Source organism: Cynara cardunculus, assembly GCF_001531365.2.
Source record: "Cynara cardunculus var. scolymus isolate 2C chromosome LG 2, CcrdV1, whole genome shotgun sequence".
Lineage (NCBI taxonomy): Eukaryota > Viridiplantae > Streptophyta > Magnoliopsida > Asterales > Asteraceae > Cynara > Cynara cardunculus.
Genome location: NC_037529.1, coordinates 67,531,473 through 67,552,990, shown reverse-complemented (window position 1 = coordinate 67,552,990; position 21,518 = coordinate 67,531,473). Strand labels below are relative to the sequence as shown.

The 21,518-nt window shown below is 35.1% G+C and overlaps 3 protein-coding genes across 3 annotated transcripts; all 3 read left to right on the top strand.

Annotated features, from left to right (window-relative positions):
* Positions 1 to 482: 482 nt before the first annotated feature.
* LOC112507435 (WD repeat-containing protein 44) lies at positions 483 to 8,533 on the top strand. The gene is made up of 7 exons (XM_025112025.1): positions 483 to 2,297; positions 4,263 to 4,353; positions 4,510 to 4,667; positions 4,799 to 4,850; positions 4,962 to 5,044; positions 6,325 to 6,418; positions 7,615 to 8,533. The coding sequence occupies exons 1-7, from the start codon at positions 609 to 611 to the stop codon at positions 8,217 to 8,219; spliced, it is 2,772 nt and encodes a 923-aa protein (XP_024967793.1). The 5' UTR covers positions 483 to 608; the 3' UTR covers positions 8,220 to 8,533.
* Positions 8,534 to 9,639: 1,106 nt separating this feature from the next.
* On the top strand, positions 9,640 to 13,487 carry LOC112506712 (protochlorophyllide reductase-like). Its single transcript, XM_025110951.1, has 3 exons — positions 9,640 to 9,816; positions 11,520 to 12,407; positions 13,200 to 13,487. The coding sequence occupies exons 1-3, from the start codon at positions 9,667 to 9,669 to the stop codon at positions 13,353 to 13,355; spliced, it is 1,194 nt and encodes a 397-aa protein (XP_024966719.1). The 5' UTR covers positions 9,640 to 9,666; the 3' UTR covers positions 13,356 to 13,487.
* A 1,330-nt stretch (positions 13,488 to 14,817) lies between these two features.
* On the top strand, positions 14,818 to 19,252 carry LOC112507767 (ribosome biogenesis protein BRX1 homolog 2). Its single transcript, XM_025112468.1, has 8 exons — positions 14,818 to 15,069; positions 15,187 to 15,328; positions 17,215 to 17,293; positions 17,439 to 17,563; positions 18,099 to 18,200; positions 18,556 to 18,624; positions 18,716 to 18,814; positions 18,937 to 19,252. Exons 1-8 carry the CDS (start codon positions 14,876 to 14,878, stop codon positions 19,066 to 19,068), a joined length of 942 nt encoding a protein of 313 aa, XP_024968236.1. The 5' UTR covers positions 14,818 to 14,875; the 3' UTR covers positions 19,069 to 19,252.
* The last annotated feature ends 2,266 nt before the right edge of the window (positions 19,253 to 21,518 follow it).

Genomic DNA, 21,518 nt, shown 5'->3' with positions numbered 1-21,518 from the left:
AAAAAACGTTATTGTTTGCTCAAAACCATATAAATTCATATTATAATATCGATATAGACCAAAAAAATAAAACGGAACATTAAAATCGAGATATATCTTGTTACATTGTGCGAATACCCTTCTAGTGTTTCAAAAGTTATTAATATCAATTTTAAAATATGTTATATATAAAAAAAATAGTTAATGAAATTAAAATAGGCACCGTTTTATAATAATATTGTTAGAGGACAAAGACAATACAATTAAATTTGAAGGTTCTCTCACAAATGCATATGCAAATAATTGTACAATTATTAATTAATGTGTTTTTATTTATTTATTTATTTATTTTTAAAATAATTAAATTAATAAATAATATTGAAGTTGCGGTGTGGTCACATAATCACAACCAACCCAAACCCCAAACCCCGTCCCCCATTTCATTTCATAGCAGTAACGACACCCACACTACTCCATACGACGTCGTTTTCTTCTCCGGTCCACCGTCGTCGGATCTGAGTTCCTTGAAACTCACTTTCTCCGATCTACTTCTCACTCTGTCTTGTTGTGGTTTGGATTTATCGGATCCAGGGCGGGCATTTTCATTTTCAGATGGGAATGCCCGAACGATGAGCAAATCTGGCAACGAAGACGAAGAAGACAACGGTAACGACTGTTTCTACGAGTCTCTTGATCGTATTCTATCTTCAACGACTTGTTCTTCTTCTTCTTGCTCAGACGACGACCAAGAGGATACCGACTTGTACCGAAGGGATCTCAATTGCAGTACTAGTCCTGGTAATAATGCTCCCGGACATCCGTTACCGATCCCTAAATTCCCAATGGGGGTTACTGGAAACTATGATGTCTGGATATCACAACCTTCATCTGTTGAAGAACGCCGTTTGCGGTTGCTCCGGCAGATGGGACTTAGCCGTGACCCTTCCATTTCGAGACATAAACCTTCGCCGTCGGTTTCATCTGCCGCCGACTCAAAGTTGGGTAAGTCTGTCTCAGCAGATCACTTAGATAGTGAAGCTACTAATGCTCATCATGTTTCTGGTTCTAATTCTAACCCTGCAATCATCCGATCCAAGTCTGCTGATCACGAACATCGTGATTTTAATTCTAATTCGCATTCGAATTCGTCTCATGAAATTCTTTTTTTTAATTCAATGTCTTCGCCGGCGGTTGATGCTGCGTCATCGGCAAATGTAAATAATAACGTTGATAAACATGTTCTAGTTAAATCGCCAAGCGTCGGCAATGTATCTCCTGTGGTCAATGCTAATGCTGCTTCACCCAGTAAGCCGCCCACCGGTAAAATTCTCAGGCGTAGCGAGGAGATTGTTAGGTGTGATCTTTCCACAAGTTTGAACTTGAATGTTAATAGTAATGATGGTGATGTAGCAGGGATGGATTTGGATTGTGTTAGGGATGGTGATGATGCAGTGTGTACAATTAAGAATCTTGATAATGGGAAGGAGTTTGTGGTCAATGAGGTTAGAGAGGATGGGATGTGTGAAAATCTTAAGGAAGTTGGTACGGGCCGACATTTAACCATGGAAGAGTTTGAAATGTGTGTTGGGCACTCGCCGATTGTTCAAGAATTGATGAGAAGGCAGAATGTCGAGGCTGGTAACAACGATTTGCCTGATTCCAAAGGTAATAGCAGTAGTGGGGGTGGATCCAAAATAAAAAAGAAAGGGAGTTGGTTGAAGAGTATTAAGAATGTAGCCAGTTCGGTTACCGGTCATAAAGAGAGACGGAGCAGTGATGAGAGAGATACATCATCAGAGAAGGGTGGAAGAAGGTCGAGCTCTGCAACCGATGATAGTCAGGATGTTTCCTTCCATGGCCCAGAGAGAGTACGGGTTCGACAGTATGGGAAATCATGCAAAGATCTTACGGCACTTTATAAGACCCAGGAGATTCAGGCTCACAATGGTTCTATCTGGACCATCAAGTTCAGTTTGGATGGCAAATATTTAGCTAGTGCGGGCGAGGACTGTCTCATCCATGTGTGGCAAGTTGGTAGCTCGGATAGAAAAGGCGATCTTTTATTTGATAAACAGGAAGATGGAAATTTGAATGTCTTATTGATGTCTAACGGCTCGCCAGAACCAACCTCATTGTCTTCAACTTTGGACAGTGTACCTGAAAAGAAGAGAAGAGGAAGGCTATCTATAAGCCGAAAGTCTATAAGCTTGGACCAGATTCTGGTGCCAGATACTATGTTTGCACTGTCGGAAAAACCAGTATGCTCCTTCAACGGACATCTGGATGATGTGCTTGACCTGTCCTGGTCCAAATCTCAGGTTAGCCAACATTCTCAGTTTACCTATACTTCTTTTAAGGTTAGAAGCATTGGTATTATCTTCTATTTGAATATCTAGCATGAACCTTATCTGTTTTGTCGAAGAATAGAGTAAACCCAGAACGATTATTTTTTCCACGCAACCGAATCTGTATTATTACTGCTAACCGTCATCTTGACCATTGACCTTAATCACAACTAGGTAGGGCCAAAAGATAATGCTGAGTAAGAGACAATGTATGTTCATAATTTTAATTAATAGTTATGAAATACATGTAAATAGGGATGGTTTTGGACAACTGACTAGGAAGAATAATTATCATCGTCAAATGAGAACATTTTTGGTCCACGATGCAATGATGTGTGACGAGGGTTTTCTTTTGCTTTGGAATGTATGAAATTAGACTGATATTTGTATGCTTATTGAATGAAAAATTGACGGCGATTGTGAGGTAGAGAGAGTTTTCGTTTGGTATGTAACTTAAAGTATTACATAAAACATCGGCTTCCGTCTCAGGATAATGGAAGATACCTTGGTAGACTTCTATTTGGTTATTGACTTATTGCAATGCACAATCAGACTTTTTTCAAACTTACCTATGTGGCCATGTCTGTGTACCATATAGACAATTTACATTTTAAGAAATCATCTTTGATATGAGCTTACACTGATAATAGCTGATGGTTGGTTTAATGTCATTGCCACTGTTTATAATCTTCTTAAACGGTTCATCCATTTTGTTCATTTGAAAAGGCATCGTTGTTGCTGTTATCTAGAAGTCTTGAATACCCATTTTCCGTTGTATATACTATTCAAATAGTAGACGTTCTTCTTTGCATCTGTAGGAAATCCACTGAACATCCATTTCAGGAACAGATCTTTCCTAGAAGACATGATTCTTGGGTTGCATTTTCTTGTTTACCCATGTATAACTAATATCATTATCTCTTGGGATTTGGAAGAGGTGTCTTTTCTTTTGCATCCAGTGACCTAGCTACAGTTGTGGATGGGAATTGAAATAGTATTCTAGATATCTGGACATCAAATATTCAAATCCCTATTGCCTACACATGGACTTTGAAGTTTGAAGCAATATTTTCCAGTAGGATTTAGATGGACCAGAAAACTGCATTTAGTTAGTCTTTCCTCATGGTCGTCGAACTCTGATGGTCTACAAGATTGATGACTATAGGAGGGTACTGAGGGAGGACAGACGGGCAAGGTAAGTTAACTACAAACTGTGCATCAGATTATCATTCTGGCCCATGAAACTTGTGTAGATAACCTTGCATAAGAAATTGGACAGATCATTCAACAGATCATTTCAACAAAAACAATTCCAAAATATAATGTTGTCATAGAAAATGATATTAAGTGCATTGGTTAAAAAATGTAAATAAGCCATTATCAAAATTTTGCATTGTATCCAAATTAGGATATCTGAGTGGAAATTGTTGCATGTGCTAGTCTATCATCATTGATGGTTTTCTAAAGTATTCTTTTTAGTATGTATCGTTTATGGTAGGATATTTTGTGAGTACTGATCGGATGTTTGTGAATCTCGACATGTCTTTCTTGTAACTTCCGGAGTGAGATATCATGAACTAATTATGTAGCTTCTTGTTGCCTGTTGCTGATAAATATTTGACATTTATATATAAGAATTAAGAAACATCGACATCATTTCTTAATGGGAATGCTATTGAATTGTTGGATAATCTCACCTTTTCTACTTGCACTATATCACCCGCTCACCGCACTTTTTGACACTTCCATACTAGTCTTAGGTTTTTTATGGACCATGGTACTTGGAATCTCCTTTTGTCATATAGAATTGTATACATTAAGGTGTTTAATGGACTAAATATGCACACCTTATTGATGTTAAAAGAGTTACTTTATTAATGCGCTATTTGTGGCAAAGCATACATGAAAGCTCTTATTGACAGTAGTTTTCAATGTCAGCATTTACTTTCATCCTCCATGGACAAAACAGTGCGGTTGTGGCAGTTGTCTAGCAAGTCATGCTTGAAGATCTTTTCTCATAGCGATTATGGTAAGGAAACAAATGAAACTCATGTGTTGGTTTAGGAATTACCATGTTATATAGGTGATACTTTATGATGAATTGAAACTTGTGTGTTCTCTTGGTCATTTATTATCTCCTTCATGTAAACTCACCATTTTTCTCTGTTCTTGTTTCTTGATACAGTGACTTGCATCCAGTTTAATCCTGTTGATGATAGATACTTCATCAGTGGATCTCTAGATGCCAAGGTGCGCATATGGAGCATTCCTGATCGACAAGTTGTTGATTGGAATGATCTGCATGAGATGGTCACTGCTGCTTGCTATACACCAGATGGTCAGGTTGAGCCAAAATGATTTATTCAGTTACCATATCAATTTTATGTTACTGAACTACAAATTGGGAGCGGGTTCTCTCTGTGTGCCAAAATTTAACTAATGGCTGAAGGAATTTTTTTTCTTGATTCTTGAAGGCTGCACTAGTTGGTTCATACAAGGGGAGCTGTCGTTTGTACAACACAACTGGTATGGAGTGATGACTCTCTGTGGCTATTTCTTTTCCAAATTTTGCTGTGTCTGCTTGTTTTCTTGGGTCTTTTTTTTGCTTATATCCTAATAACTTTCTATATTTTTCAGAAAATAAGTTGCAGCAGAAGAGTCAGATTAACCTGCAGAATAAGAAGAAGAAGCCACACCATAAAAAAATCACTGGTTTTCAGGTGATACAGCTACTAATGCCTTTAGGGCGAGATTTTTTCGGGTTTAATGTCGTTGCCTTGGGGGGAGGGGTTATTTTGTTTATTTATAGCTATATTTTTGGGATATATTGTCACCATTCACTATTGCATGGAGGTTGTAAACCAAACCACACCGAACAAAACCAAACGGACCCAGTAAAATCCCATGCAAATATCACATGGAGGTTGTAAGTTAGGAAAACATATTGTTATGAACTGGAATCCAAATCAATAACGAACTGAAAAATGAAGACGGGAACAGATTAATTGGATGGTTACTTGAATGGAAGCAAAGGTAAACTCTAGCATTCAAGAGGCTAAAACTCTCCCAAAAGAACTCACTAATTATTTATTCTAAGAAGTACCCAAACTACCCCTTTTTAACTATTCTAGAATATCACTCCGGAATGGGCTTGGGCCTCTAGATGGGTGCATGAAACATATTTAACAAGGCAGTGTACATTGTTCTTGTGTTGGCCAACAGGTCCCACTCCCATCCATGTTGCTTTAAATATGCTGTAAGTTAAAGCGTTAGAGGTTTATGGTGCTTTATCACATGTCTGTCTGTACACCAAGGTTATCATTCCATTTTGGAGCAGCAATATCATTTCTTCCATGATTTGATGCTTTCTAGTTTTTTCCACTTCTACTTTCTCTTTCTATGGATCTAAAAGGAACTTAAATGGACCTAAAAGGAACTAGATGACTTTGGGGCTGATTGGTTGGTTTTTCATTAAGTACTGTATGGATTAAGGTGTCGTCTGTGTGGATTAATCTCTGTATAGATTGGGAAGGTTTTTGTTTGGAAGAGGCTTTTTAAAGATGAAAGGAGCGTGTTTTTTAAATGGGATGGGGGTTTGGCAAAAACTTGGCTTTCTGCATAAAGCTCCCCCTAGAAGCTTAATGAATATGCCACTTTCTATATCATTAAGCCACTTCCAAACCATCATGTACAGCTGACCGAATAAGCTGTAAGTCCGTTAAGTTGCTAACAAACAATCCCCCAACTCTACCTCAATGGACCTAAATAGACCTGATAGACCCAATTGAACCAAACTGGCCTAAAGGGATATAAACAAACCTACATTGACCAAAATTGTCCCAAATGGACATAAAAAGAGCTGAACATGTCTAAAATTGACATTAACAGATCTAATAGGTCAAGTTTTTTTAGTGGGCGTTTACCTTGCAACATTTGTCAACCACATAGCTACAAATGCCTTTTCCTTCCTTATGCATTGCTGATTAGCATCCGTTTACAGTTTGCTCCAGGCAGTTCATCGGAAGTGCTCATCACATCTGCAGATTCACGAATTCGTGTCGTTGATGGTGTTGACTTGGTTCACAAGTTCAAAGGTAAACACTAAGCGATGTAGAGCTTACATGACATATTTGTTTTTCTTTATTTTTTGTTTTATTATACATTTGTGTTCTGTTGCCCTAAAGTTTTACGTAACAGTAGTAATCTCGCATCCACCTTTATAGAAGATGAAACCACACCAATATGATTTTTATTCTCATACAAAAAAGAGTTCACCTCTAAGGTGTCTGTGTTGATTAATCTGTCTGTATAGATGGAGATGATTTTTGTTTGGGAAGGTTTTATCATWGATGRAAYRAGYGTGTTTTTWAATTKRRAGGGACAAGTTYRRAAAAAACTTGGCTTTCTRCATAAAGCTTYCCCCCMSMMSCYTACTGATAAGCCACTTTTTATATCATTAAGCCACTACCAAACGGTCATGTATAGCTGTCCGAATAAGCTGCGAGTCCTATTAAGCTCATTAAGTGGCTAACAAACATGCCCTAACTGGGGTGCGTTTGGTACATGAGACATGACAGAACAAAAACTTGTTTTCCCATGTTTGGAGCGACATTAGTATGATAGGACTTTTTTTATTCCACCAAAGTAGGTGGAACAATAATTCAGGGAGATGGAAAAGATTGGTAAATTACTAAACTATCAATGTCAAATATAAATGCTAAAACTTTGTACATTTTTACCCACCTACCTCACTCTCACCTGTTCAGCTCCTGTCCGACTGAAAATGGTTGTTTACCAAGTGTTCCGTACCGATTATATATTACCAGTATAACCTTCTAGAGTGAGGTTCATGGGAACCCCCTCCCCTCAAATAATGAAAAATTGAGAAACATCCTAATAAACGTTCATTTGTACGGTATGCACATGTGCATACAAGTAATTTAAGATGTTTCCTAGTTTCTATGCACATGTGCATATTGGAAAAATTACTTAGAATTTACTTGTATTCACATGTGCATACTATACAGATGAATGGTTACTAGGGTGTTCCTCAGTTTTTCATTTTTTTTGCAGTTTTCCCTTCAAACTTACCCTAACCTTCTATATAACTAAATGTTAATGAAATATGATTTAGCGTTGAATGGAAAAGAAAACAATGCCATACTTTGAATAAGTGCTTACAGACAAAAAAATTACCATTATAACCCTGAAGTATATACATGTCTGCTTGCTGTTAGTTGGGCAACCTCTTAGATTGTTTATAATGAAGGTGGTGCTGGCTCTGTTACAGGATTTCGCAACACAAACAGCCAAATCTCCGCCTATCTGGCTGCAAACGGAAGATACGTGGTTTGTGCTAGCGAGGATTCTCAAGTCTACGTCTGGAAACACGAAGGTGATTCCCGTGCTAGTAGAAACAAAAGCGTCACCGTTACTCAGTCGTACGAGCACTTCCACTGTCAAGATGTATCAATGGCTATCCCTTGGCCTGGTATAAACGACACCTGTTGGGGTTTCCAAGATGGGTTTTCCGGTGAACCGAATAGGCTAAGTGGGGACCACTTGGACGAGGTGTCCACCGCCAACCATCCTCCGACACCTGAAGACAAAACTAACGGAAAAGACGGGTCCCCGTTAACTTCTGGTTGTAGCAACAGCCCACTTCATGGAACCATCTCTAGTGCCAGCAATGGCTACTTCTTCGATAGGATCTCGGCCACATGGCCCGAGGAAAAGCTGGTTCTGGCTACTAAGAACCGGAGTCCTCGGACCAGCGTTGACTATACAAACGGGATGAGCCCGGGAAAGTCAGCGTGGGGAATGGTGATCGTGACGGCTGGATTACGTGGGGAGATTAGAACATTCCAGAATTTTGGAATGCCGGTTCGGATATAAGAAGGGTTGGAACCATTGGTGTTGTGGATGGTTGTACAGATAGGTTCGACGATTTGTAATATTAGCAGGAGAGTATCGTTTTGTTTTTGTGCGACTTCTGCCCGTTCGAATACGGAACCGATGAAGGAGCCCGTTGGATCGAGTAGGTAAAAAATAGAATCGTCAAGAAAAATAACAAAAAAGAAAAAAGAAAAAGAAAAGAAGAGAATACGGTGGGAGTTTAGATGAATTGTAGACTTGGAGATATTGATTTGTATTTTCACGATTCAATTCTTGTGTATTCAGTCTTTTTAACTTATTTTGTGTTGGTGGAAATGAATGAATTCTTGATTGTGTATACAGATCCCCGAGTCATCGTATTTGAACTTTCGTGGCCATAAGGGGATTTTTATTTCTCATTGGATTTGAACCTGAGACCTCCAGACACTTTTGATCTTTGGAGTCCAAACTCAAATCAATCAAACTACACCCTTAAAGGTAGGTCCTCCTCTGTTTTTAATTGTATAATAAGGGTTCGACTTGGCAAGGTACCAAGTTTTTTTCTCCAATACCATGTATCAACCAATTAAAACTGACATGTAAAACCTTACAATGCATATCAACCAATAGTATTTGATACCAACTTTTTTCGGTTGGTACATGTTGGTTGATACTACCAACCAAATATAATTGATATCAATTAAATTGGTACCAGTTAAACTAATTCGGTCAATACAGACGTTGAATGGTTTGATATACTACAAAATTACCGAACCTTATATAATTTAACCTATTTCATTTTTGAAATATAATATTTATATACGACAAATAAACTCACACACATTTTTCATCTTTGTTGAAATTTAAACTCATGACCTACTAGAAAGTCAAATACTCGCATACGACGGGTTGTTTGTTTACCTCTGAATCGTTAAGAGGTGAATCTTGTTTGATGAAAAAAAAAGTCTGCTTCTTAATGGTTCTAAAACCCTCTGAATGATTTTGTATCATAGGTCTTTTTTAACCCAAGTACACTAATTTCATTGTAAACAATTACCAAACAATTATATTTTATTTTACACTATATAATGAAAACCACTTAATCATTCTGTACCAAATCACTCAGTAAATGCCAAATATTAGTGTGCTTACACATGTTTGAAAAGAATGTATTTTATCCTTTGTTTGATCTCCCATTCCAAAACCCATAACTTTGGAGGCAGAGAGAAACATATGCTTTGGGGAATGCACCTTAATTTAATCCTTTTAGCCCCACTTTCAATGGCATGTGCTGCAATCTGAATCTCCTTTTCTGATTGGTTCCTGCAAACGTTAAATTATCCACTCCAATTACCAAAAATGGTAAAAACCCACCGCCTTCACCGCTATAAATGTCCGCATTAATTGCTCAACATCACACCAATTCCCTTTCCCTCCAAACCCCACTTCGAATTCCACTCGATCGGCAATGGCTCTTCAGGCGACCTCTTTCTCCCTTCACAATCTTGTAAACTTGCCGGCGAAGACCGCCGGCTCTTCCATGGATTCCGGCCTCTTTGGGGTTTCACTCTCCGACCACCGCAAACTTGATTTTACTTCATCATCTTCAAGAACCAAGGTGTGTAAAGAAATCTTTAATCAATCTATTGTTCTTATAATTTGTGACTTGTTTCATGATTTTGTAATTAATCAATATTTTTTTTCTACCAGGTGTATTTAGTAATATTTCTTATATATGTCATGTTACATAAATTTTTAATCTTAACATCTTATTTTAGTTGAGCAAAAAAGAAAAGAAAATAGAATTTAAATGTTTTCATCAATTGTTTGACTTATGTATCTTTCATTGGGATTCCATAACAACACAAAATTCTATTTAAATGCTCAAACAATCATTTGTTGAGCTTGCATATTATATGTTTAATTCATTATTTATTTTATTAGTTCTCAATGGATAATCTTTTATTTTATATTCTTATTGATTCTCATTTGTTTACTTGTCTAGAAAACCTTGATAATCTTCTTTACTATTGATCTCTCGTTGACGCTCACGATTACTTCATTCACACGAATTCTTTTTTTTTATGTCAAAATAAGACATATTTCTTGTTATGAACTAAAAAGATTGTTACTTTTTATAATCTACAATATCAACCATAGTTTTTATACTCTAGGCTTCAAATTACCTAATAAGAAGTACGTAAGTTTAAGTACTCTTTTTATATATCTATAATAAAGATAAATATGAATTCTTTGTTCAGTAAATTATTAGTATTTCTTGTACTCAATTTTATATTAATGAAAAACATTTATTGAATTTATTTTCGTACTTACTGAGGGTCACAAACAAGAAAAAATGAACTTTGACGATGTCCCTTTTAGCGATGACATGTTTCCGGCACAAGTTATAATGACAACATGTTATATAATCTTTCTGATCATAAATTAACTTTTAGCGACGACAAAAGTTGTTGCTAAAAGCCTTCTTTCTTACATTGGGCCTTGTTTTTTTGTTCGTCCAGGACCCATAAAATGTCAGGAACGAGTCTGTTACTTAAACAAACCAAAAAACGACATATCTAAAAGTGTTATAATAAATTTATAGGATGTTTTTAGGTGTTTTAATAAATTATTTAAAATGTTTATAAAACAAAGTGTTGTATTAACTATTGTATATAACACTATTTGAAAAAGTGTCTTATAAACATAAATGTCATATAACCAGACAGGTTTAAGAACACTTGTCAAAACTCAAAAGTGTCGTATAAAATAGCTAATACGACACTTTATTTTAAAAAACGTTCTAAAAACTTGTTAAAACACCTAAAAACGTCCAATAAACCTATTGTAATGTTTTTAGATACGATGTTCTACATTTTGATCAAGGTTCTAAATACCACGAGGCCAAACCTCAAGCCTTAGAAGTCACAACGAGGTCACGGAGTTTTCTAAGACATGATATATGACGGCAAATCTCTGTGTCATATATAATATTAAATATATAAGTATATGTTTTCTACTGTTACTCAATGTATAATGATATTTATATATACATTAGAAACTAATAAATAAGACGTGAAAAAGGTAAGTAAAATCAATGTCAGTGTCACATAAACCTTGTATTATGTCATGGTGTAACGTATGCTTAACATGGCGTGAGATACAAGTCTTGAAAAACGGTGCATCATTGCGGCCGTTGCGAGGAGCCCTTTGGAACAGTGATTTTGGTCCTATAAACCAAAGTATTATAAAGTATTCTATTAGAACGTTTAGAGGATCCAGTAAATGATGAGTTACCATTTGATATTTTGATTATTGCAGATGGAATTTACTCGAAGAAGGGCGTTCAGAACCCAAGCCGTAGCCACCACAGCTCCGGCGGTGATCTGGACAGCACCGGAGGGGAAGAAAACATTGAGAAAAGGAAGTGTCATCATCACCGGAGCTTCCTCCGGTTTGGGTCTAGCGACGGCGAAAGCTTTGTCGGAAACCGGAAAATGGCATGTGATTATGGCTTGCAGAGACTTTCTTAAAGCCGAAAGAGCCGCAAAATCCGCCGGAATGTCGAAAGAGAATTACACAGTGATGCATTTAGACCTTTCGTCTTTGGAAAGCGTCCGGCAATTCGTCAGAAACTTCAAACAATCCGGCAGACCACTCGATGTGTTAGTCTGCAACGCCGCCGTGTACCAGCCGACGGCTAAAGAACCCACCTTCACCGCCGACGGAATCGAGCTTAGCGTCGGAACCAATCATCTTGGTCACTTTCTTCTTTCAAGATTATTGCTTGATGATTTGAAGCAATCTGATTACCCATCAAAGAGACTCATTATCGTTGGATCAATCACCGGAAACACCAACACTTTGGCCGGAAATGTACCTCCGAAGGCGAACTTAGGGGATATGAGGGGTCTCGCCGGAGGTTTGAATGGGCTAAACAGCTCCGCCATGATCGACGGCGGAGATTTTGATGGTGCAAAAGCGTATAAAGATAGCAAGGTGTGTAATATGCTTACCATGCAGGAGTTTCACCGGCGATATCATGAAGAAACCGGCATCACGTTTGCTTCATTGTATCCCGGCTGCATCGCCACCACCGGCTTGTTCCGGGAACACATTCCACTTTTCCGGCTACTGTTTCCTCCATTCCAGAAGTTCATCACTAAAGGGTACGTCTCCGAAGAAGAATCCGGCAAGAGACTTGCACAGGTTTGTAACTACAACTGGTTTTTAAAGCATCTCCCGAACAAATTTTTCAAAATTGGGTAGGTTTAAAAAATCTTAACTTAACTCAAACCAAACCGTTCGAGTCGGTCGGTTGATACTTTGGTACATTAAAATATTCTTCTAACCTTGAATGTGTTATTTCTCTATCCATAATTTATTTTTCATTATTAACCATTTGCTACAACTTATCCATACTTCTTAAATCTTACGTATACCATGTTCAATTAATTTTCTCAATTTACATATATATGTTTACAATTACTGAACATATATACGAATGAGTTATATAAAGATAGAGAATAAATTGAAAAAATGCATATATGAAGAGGATACGCGATAGTTTAATTGTCTAATGTATGTATTAATAGGATCTTAACAATCATATTAAATCTAAGAAGTACAAAGATATTGGGTTGTGGATTGAGTTCAAATAATAGTAACCCAATTTCAACCCAATACCTACGGTTTGAAAATTTTACAACTCGATTAGATATTGGGTTGCTTCAGATTGAGTTATTCGTGTTGGGTTGGGTTGGGTTGGTTTGCTCGGGTTTTTGAGACTAGTTGATACAACTTGTTAGATCTAATAAACTTCGTCCTAACAATTTATTGTAACAGTTTTTGATCAAATAAAGTTTTTATTAGGATAACCAGTGATGGTTGTGCGTTCTAAAAACACTCGTTTCGTTGTAGTAATTAAAGATTGTTCAAGCTTTAAAGAGTGCTCGTCGTTTTTTAGCAGTTCTATAACTTAGTAACAAAGATATGGTGTAGGTTGTGAGTGACCCAAGCTTGACGAAGTCTGGTGTATACTGGAGCTGGAACAAGGACTCGGCTTCGTTCGAGAATCAATTGTCCGAAGAAGCAAGTGATGTGGCCAAGGCTCGTAAGGTGTGGGAGATAAGCGAGAAACTTGTGGGGTTGGCTTAAATTCAATTCGCCATTGATGAAGAAGGAAGGTTCGGTTGCAACCGAACGTAGAATTTGGTGCAGTTGACAAGTTTTGTGACGTAAATTTAGTCTAGTTTCAATAAAAAAAATCACTCGCCTTCTTCTTTTGTTGAGAAAATATTGAAAATTGTATCTGAAATGATGAAAATTTCAACATCTTTTATTAAAGAGCTTTGTGTAATTTTTATCATGCACGTGACTTGAATTTTAAGCTTCCTGTTTATATTAAAAAAACACAATAACTTAAATAATAGAAAAATAGTACGAGAATAACACCTTTCTCAAATTAATAGCGGTCAACACAAAGGTGTGCGAGTGACGTGGTCTACGACCTCAGGTAATGGCCAAAGTTGCGTGAATCAATATGATTTACACGTGAATCAGTCGTTTTCTTATTCTCTTATTTGGTTACTGTTCTCGTATGAACCTCACATGCGCGCGCATACACACACACACACACTCTCTCTCTCTCTCTCTCTCTCTCTCTCTATATATATATATATATAGGTGGGTTATTATACAATCATTTACATTTGTACAACCAATACAACTCAATCTCAACCATCCATTTAATTTGATGAATATACGATTTCATAAAAGTTTTGATTGTTTTCTAATATAAAGTATTGATCATAATTAATGAATTTTATTCATCTTCCATAAATATTCAAATCATAATAAATGAACTCTTATAATTTCCATAAACATATCAATTTATTGGGTTGCATTGGTTGTACAAATATGATGAATTGTATTTGAAACGATATATTTATATATCATAACTAACTAGAAATTATAAACCTTGTCTATTATATGGTGTAACAATATCAACTATTACGAAATATGTGAATGCATACAATATTCAAACTCGATCAAAATAAATACCCGGTTGAAGGATTAACCGATTATCATGCTGATGTATCGAATGATGTAATATCCAACTCAGTATTTTTTGTTGACATGGTTAGTGACATAGATTTTTTTAATTTAAATTTAATAATTTTTAACTAAAAATTAGTCTTCAAACGGTTACCCTGGTACTGAAATGCTTAAAACTTTACATCTTAAATACCAAAACGAAATTTCTGAAAGTACATTACATATAATAGAAATCAAATTAAAATACGTTACTTTTTCATGCAATTTGACTTATAAGAACAACCAATTCTTGTATTTATAATTCATTATGCTTTTGGTCAAGCAATACCTATGAATTTACGTTATTTTTTTTATTTAATAGTATTTAGAATTTGAAATTGAATTAAAAGGATATAATAGTCATTTTATCAATTTTTGAAAAATAATATTGACTTAAATATGTATAGTAAACATGGGCCGAAAGGCCCATTACAAATGTAACCCATAACAAAATTCTGATCCATAAGCCCATGACCCGTTGATTCTTAAACCCTTACCCTGCCCGAACGTCTCTTCTAGGGTTTTGCGTTTCCTTAACGAAGCAAGAGTCCCCTCTCTCTCTCACTCACTCTCAACACGAAATGGGGAAGAAGCGAAAACACAGTGAAGTAGAGGTGCCGGCGGCAAAGAAGGAGGAAACGGCGCCGGAGAGACCTAAACGTACTCTTTTGGGTTGGAAAGATAAGCCTGAAAACCAACAAGACTCTACAACCTTTACAGGTTTTAGAAACAAAGAGAAAGTTCTCGTCACTTGCTCTCGTCGAATTAATTACAGGTTACTCTCTTGTTTGTTTGTTTTAAACAGTATATGATGTTACTGAATTGAATGTACCGCCGTTTGCTGGAATTTTTGTTAGTAATTTGTTTGAATTGACGTTTGTTTCGTTTTTAGGTATCGGCATTTGATGTTGAATTTGGTATCGATCTTGCCTCATTGTAAGAAAGATAATAAAGTTGAATCCAAGGCTACCAAAGGAGCAACTCTAAATGAGCTTGTTGAACTTAAGAGCTGTTCTTCCTGTCTCTTTTTTGAGGTCGGTGTTATCGATTTTATTGTTCTGTTTACATGTTTTTGATGTCTTGTTCTATATGTTAATCAGATGGTGTCTTGTATTCTTGTGAGATGAGCCTGAAAAGCTTGATTTTCTTCTACCGTGAGGCCATACTTGCTAATAAAATAGAAGCTACATAGCGAACCATTGTTTTTTCCTTCTAAAGTGGCGTAGATTTATGTTTTTTAGAAAGGATGCAAGAATCTTCAATCTTTTTAACAAGTGTAATATTATAAGTGCAATTTTGCAGCTTAAACCATGTAATTTAACAGAACTAGGTTGGGCATTAAATTCAAACAACTGTTATAATTATGGTGGATGTTGAGCAGGATGGCTAGGTAAGAGTGTGTGTGTGAGTGGTTTTCTTAGCAAAAAATATGTTCTTTTGGCACTAAGGCATAGCCCTCTGGGCTTGGTAACAACATAAGATAAATATTTTGTTCCTCCAGGAGATGACATAAAGAAGGTTCATAGATCCCTTCAGGTGTTGCTGAGTGTGGCATCTTATTTTAATAACTCAGAGTTGCTGAACCAACTCGTTTGTGGTTGTCTTCACCGTTCACTCATCCCATTTGTGCCTCTAAGCTTGCTAGCTTGCCCTTTGAGTGGCATATGATGTTCTGCAAAAAGCATTACAGCCTGTTTGGTTCACAGAATCCGCTGGAGTCTGAAGGAGTTGGATTGGAATGATCAATTCATTTGACTTCATTTTCTTGTCATGTTTGGTTCACACAAAGGAAAGGAATTTGATTCCATAGGAGCCCCAAATTCCACCAGTGGGAAATTGGGATGAATTCATTGTTCCATAGCATTTTGTTAAATTCCATTTCCTTACTTTAGTGTTCGAAGACAGAATTGTTCTTCAACAAATCAAAACCCTTATTGTTATTATTATTATTTCAAATAATAAACGATATTAAATAATGTAGGGTAATTTTGTCATTTATCATTATTTACATTCCTATTCAAAGCTGTTCTGCTATGAAATAGAATGTTCAAACTGGATGAAATTGAATTCCCTTTTAATTTGTGTTAACCAAACACATGGTCTAACTAGATTCAATTCCATTCCAAACTCTCAAATCCCAACTCATTTGACAGATTTCATTCCTTCAAAAAAAAATTATGTGAACCAAACGCCCCATTAGTCTTGTTCTCTCCACATGGCTATATTTTGACCTTCCTTTTTATACCAGTCGGTCATATTGTTAGTGGTTTTGGCTTTGGCCTGCTTTATAAGTTCTTAGTCGGCGTGATTTGCTTGCCAGTAGATGCGTTAATTTGTCACATGTATAATGTACCGTTTTCAAAATTGAAACCATCTAGACAATCCGAGATCACCCAACAATCTGGAATAATACTTGACAAGTTATTTTTGTGAGATCAAGAACTTTTGACTGCCTCGTTTCTTTGATGTAAAATGGTTTAAAAATTGAAATGTAGAACAATGATTCGATGCAAGAAGCATGGTTGTGGAGGTCTAGTGATCGATTGCTCTCAAATGCATTATCTTTTCAAAAAAATAGGTGATTGTTGTCTGCATTGCCTATTTGTATCATGTTTATCTAAAGTTTTTATGTACTTTTTATTAGGGGCGTCCAGAATATTATAGCATATGGGTCTAATAACTGAGACTATTCATGGAGATTATCTTATCATTGCATGGTTCTTTGATGGTTCATTTAGATAAGTAACGTGTAAGTGTCCATTTAAGTTAGATTTTCAATAAAGTGTTGGTTGTATAATTTTTTGTGGGTGCTTTATGAATGAGGCTTGTTTGAATATATATATATATATATATATGTATTAGATTTATCTCTTGTTCTTTGTTGTTAACTCATGTTTGATGCCCTCATTTCCATTTACAGTGCAGGAAGCACAAAGACCTTTACTTGTGGATGTCCAAGTGCCCGAATGGTCCATCTGTAAAGTTTTTAGTTAATGCAGGTGATCTTGTTGAACTGCTTTACCAATATTCTTAATTAAATTATTAATGCCAATTATGTCAACCAAAAATGGTTCTGACCAGTTGCAAACGAGACAATATGGGTTGTGGTTCTTAATGTTTGTCGATTTGCTCTATGTTTTTTAGTTCACACAATGGAAGAGTTAAAGCTCACCGGAAATCATCTTAAAGGTTCCCGTCCACTTCTCACATTTTCATCAAATTTTGATAAAGACCCACACTGGAAACTTTTGAAAGAAATGATTATTCAGGTATATAGTCCTTTTCGTGATATTAAATAAATGCTTTGCCCAATGTTCCTTTTTGTATTATTTATGTGAATTCTGTCATCCTATCTATAACTACCCTTTTTTATGTGTAAAAAATTACTATTGATAGAAGTCTGGAACATTAAAATACTTGGATGATATAAATCCACAAGTTAGGCCAACTCAATAGGTGCTGCTAGTTTTATTATTGAACAAAGCATACATTTTGGCAATGTCTTGATGCTGTCCAAAATTTTACACCTAATTGCATGCATAATTTTATCACTGTTTGGTGATCATTTCTTTGTTTTTCTTTTTAGTGTTTTGAATATGATCTCTGCATTATTAGTGCCATCTATTTTACTTGTCATTAATTTGCAATCTCTTGGTGAAATTTATTATGAGCTAGTAGGTTTAAGTTATAATTGTACACACACACACATATCCTAAGGTCGATTCTGTTTGATGTTGAAAACATCACACTCTTCCTCTTTATCAAAATGCCAACGCTATTTGGTGTTCCTTTGTGTTTGAACAGATATTTGGAACTCCCAAGGAGCACAGGAAATCAAAACCTTACCATGATCATGTCTTTGTCTTCTCAATTGTTGATGACCACATATGGTTCCGTAATTACCAGGTTGGTGATGAAGATAACCTCCATATTGCTAAAATATCACCTTAAATCTATTTGCTTCTGTTACCTTTATCCGAGAATGATAAATGTATTCTTATGGGTGTATTATTTCATACGACACACGATCTCCAATTTAGTAACCATCGTGAAAAACTGAATATACCTCTTGAAGTTTAATATTTCACCACTGTCATGTCAAATTTTCATCTTACTCTGATCGATCATCTTGCAAATGTTTCATTGTTCTTTTTTTTTGTAAGAGTTACCTTCTCGGGTGTTGTTTTCCAGATTCTATTTACAAGTACCGAGGTATCTTAAATGTAGTCTAATTAGTATCTTTGTTTATTTTATGTACCAGATATCATGTCCTCATACCGGAGCAGATAAAATTGATCGTGGAGGCCTGGAAAAGATGACTCTTATTGAGGTTTGAAGTCGTGAACTCTTTAATGAGATACGTTACAAGTTCTTTGGAGGTTATATATCTAGAGATATTTATACAAGTGTTAAATGGACAGGTTGGCCCAAGATTTTGTTTAAATCCAATCAAGATATTTGGTGGTAGCTTCGGAGGCCCAACGCTATACGAGAATCCGTTCTACGTCTCACCAAATCAGGTTAGAACGATTTTTTTCGTTTCATATGTTAAAAACACTATCTGGGCATCCTTCGATTTGTGTAAAGAGGTCAACAATAAGTGGGAAGTATGCATATGGATTTATGGTTTAATTATGGTCAGATACGTTCGTTGGAGAAGAGACAGAAGGCGGGCAAGTATGCAAAGAAGGTTAAAGCAAAGACAAGAAGGAAAATGCATGAGATGAGTAACCCACTCGAGACGGATGAGTTTGCAGACATGTGGAAGGAATGATCGCTTGAGCGACCGTTTGAACTCACTGTTTGCATTTGGCAATGCCATTTTTACATAGGATTCATACCATCTGTCACATGGTCAAAATGTTTTTGGTGAATCTGAGGATTTTTGTTTTGTGGATGTTGTTATGTTGTAATTCTTTTATGGGCTAAAAGAGAGTTTTATGGATTTATGGTTTTTGGATATTGTTGTTATGATTTTTGATAGGACCAAGGGGATAGAAGTCAAGTTATGCAACTGATGGAGTTCACATTTGGGACAGAACAATCTTGGAGCCTTCTTTGTTAAATGACACATTTCTAAATGATAGGGGCTTATTTTGAAAGTTTTTAAAAGTTGAGGGTCTTTTGTGAAAATAGTCAATGTCTGTGGTTGCATATTATTAAAAACTAGGAGGTGGTTGTATAATATAAGCGGAATATATTTTAATTTTAATGCTGTATTTTATTATTTATTTATATTGTTATTATATGGTTTTTGGAAGTTTTGAGAAAGTTTTTATTTTTGAATGAAATATAAGTTTAAATATATCATAATTTTTTTTGAAAAATAGTTATATATTAGTATCAAATTTACTATTTAAAGTTTTGGATTTTTTTTGTAATTTTTCTAATTCAATATTTTAGTTATAATTTAATTTAGATTTAACAATGAAGTAATTTATTTATCGTTTAATAAAATAATTTTTATAAAGATAATAATTAAGTATTTTGTTATAATTAATAATTATTTTAATTTTTTTATATTAAAAAAATATGTTTATCCCGTATTTAATTATGTTTATTTATAATTAGTTATACAAATTGAAAAATGAAGCTTTAATAAATTGTATTTATACATAATTTATATGTAATTTTGAATTTTAAGTGATATATATCAATAAACATTATTTTATACATAAAAAATAATTTTTAATTTTTTTTGTCAAATGTTTTATAATATATAGTATAGATTAAGTTTAGAAAAAAGAAAAAGGAAATTCGGTTTTCAATTTATCACCAAATCATAGCATATGGATTATTTTGGTGGGGAAATTACAAAAATAACCTCTTGGTTCTTTGTGATAATTTGTTCGCAGCAGGGAAAACATTCGAAAAATATAAGATAAGCAACAGCGCGTCTCATTATCCTGCTGTGACAGCGGCTGAGCCGAGCCGATTGGAGCCTTTCGGCGGTTGTTTGTCACCTACCATTTCTATCACATGAAGCTTATTATATTTTTGTTTTTATTTTTCTTTGGATCTTATTTTATTTTGTTTCTTTCTTCTTTCAATTCTTCGATCACTCCTATGCTATTCATTACCCACTGTTATCGCTAAAGAATGAGATAAATTGTATGAAAAAGTAACGTACTTTAATTTGATTCTTATTTTAAGTAACATATTTTCAAAACTTATATTTTGATACATTAGATATAAAGTTTAAATATTTAAGTACACATGTAATCAGTTGAAGTATTAATTGATTACCATGCTGATGTGGCGAGTGATGCGATGAAATTGGGTTGAATAACAAATAATACTGAGTTGGATAACAAATCACTCTTCACATCAACCGGTTACCTGGATATTTAAATATTTAAAACTTTATATCGTTGGTACTAAAATGAAAGTTTTGAAAGTATGTTACATGAAATAGGTTTCAAGTTACATTATGTTACTTTTTCATGCAATTTACCCTTAATTAGATAACAATCTTGTATATTGTGACAACTGTTGTTTTATCATATGATTTTTTCCATATATATATATATATGTTTTACAATGTTAAATATTTTAGTTGCATCTTTTGTTTGATAAACACATAATAAATGTTCTTATTGTGAAACAAATATATGATAAACACATGGGTTGTTTAGTTCCATTAAGAGGTAACATTTGAATCATTAAGAGGTGAATCTTGTTTGGTAAAAAAAAGTCTCTCTTAATGGTTCTAAAATTCTCTGAATGATTTTGCATTTTAGGCCTCCCTTAACCATTCAACACCCTAATTTCAATGTAAACAATTTACCAAGCAATTATATTTTATTTTGCACTATATCATAAGAGCTTCTTAATCATTCTGGAACACTTAATTATTCTGTACCAAACCATTCAACAACTATCAAACAACCCATAAATCGAAGTCGTAGATGGAAAAAGATCACATGATTTACTAGTCCTCAAGGTTATCACAATTTAAAGGATTATCAAATGAAGGCACCCCAATCATCATATATCTCATTAATTATTTACGAATCAAATAACCAAGATTGATGTTTAAACCATCAAACTGTATAAGAACCGTATTTTCAATTTTGAATGATGAAACCGTTATTCAAACCTCATCACAATAGATAAAGGTTTATTTGAGAAATGTTAAATATTTGAGAAGTAAATAACTGATCATAACTCTTAATCTTGTCAATATTTGCGGCTTTGATCATCAAGTACCAGATAATTCATGGC

Excerpts from the sequence above, each read along its gene's own strand:
- LOC112507435 (XM_025112025.1), top strand. The coding sequence starts at position 609 with ATGAGCAAATCTGGCAACGAAGACGAAGAAGACAACGGTAACGACTGT. Across the intron at positions 2,298-4,262 it reads TGTCCTGGTCCAAATCTCAG|CATTTACTTTCATCCTCCAT; the intron begins GTTAGCCAACAT and ends TTTCAATGTCAG. Across the intron at positions 4,851-4,961 it reads TCGTTTGTACAACACAACTG|AAAATAAGTTGCAGCAGAAG; the intron begins GTATGGAGTGAT and ends TATATTTTTCAG.
- LOC112506712 (XM_025110951.1), top strand. The coding sequence starts at position 9,667 with ATGGCTCTTCAGGCGACCTCTTTCTCCCTTCACAATCTTGTAAACTTG. Across the intron at positions 9,817-11,519 it reads CATCATCTTCAAGAACCAAG|ATGGAATTTACTCGAAGAAG; the intron begins GTGTGTAAAGAA and ends TGATTATTGCAG. Across the intron at positions 12,408-13,199 it reads CCGGCAAGAGACTTGCACAG|GTTGTGAGTGACCCAAGCTT; the intron begins GTTTGTAACTAC and ends GATATGGTGTAG.
- LOC112507767 (XM_025112468.1), top strand. The coding sequence starts at position 14,876 with ATGGGGAAGAAGCGAAAACACAGTGAAGTAGAGGTGCCGGCGGCAAAG. Across the intron at positions 15,329-17,214 it reads CTTCCTGTCTCTTTTTTGAG|TGCAGGAAGCACAAAGACCT; the intron begins GTCGGTGTTATC and ends TTCCATTTACAG. Across the intron at positions 17,564-18,098 it reads TGAAAGAAATGATTATTCAG|ATATTTGGAACTCCCAAGGA; the intron begins GTATATAGTCCT and ends GTGTTTGAACAG.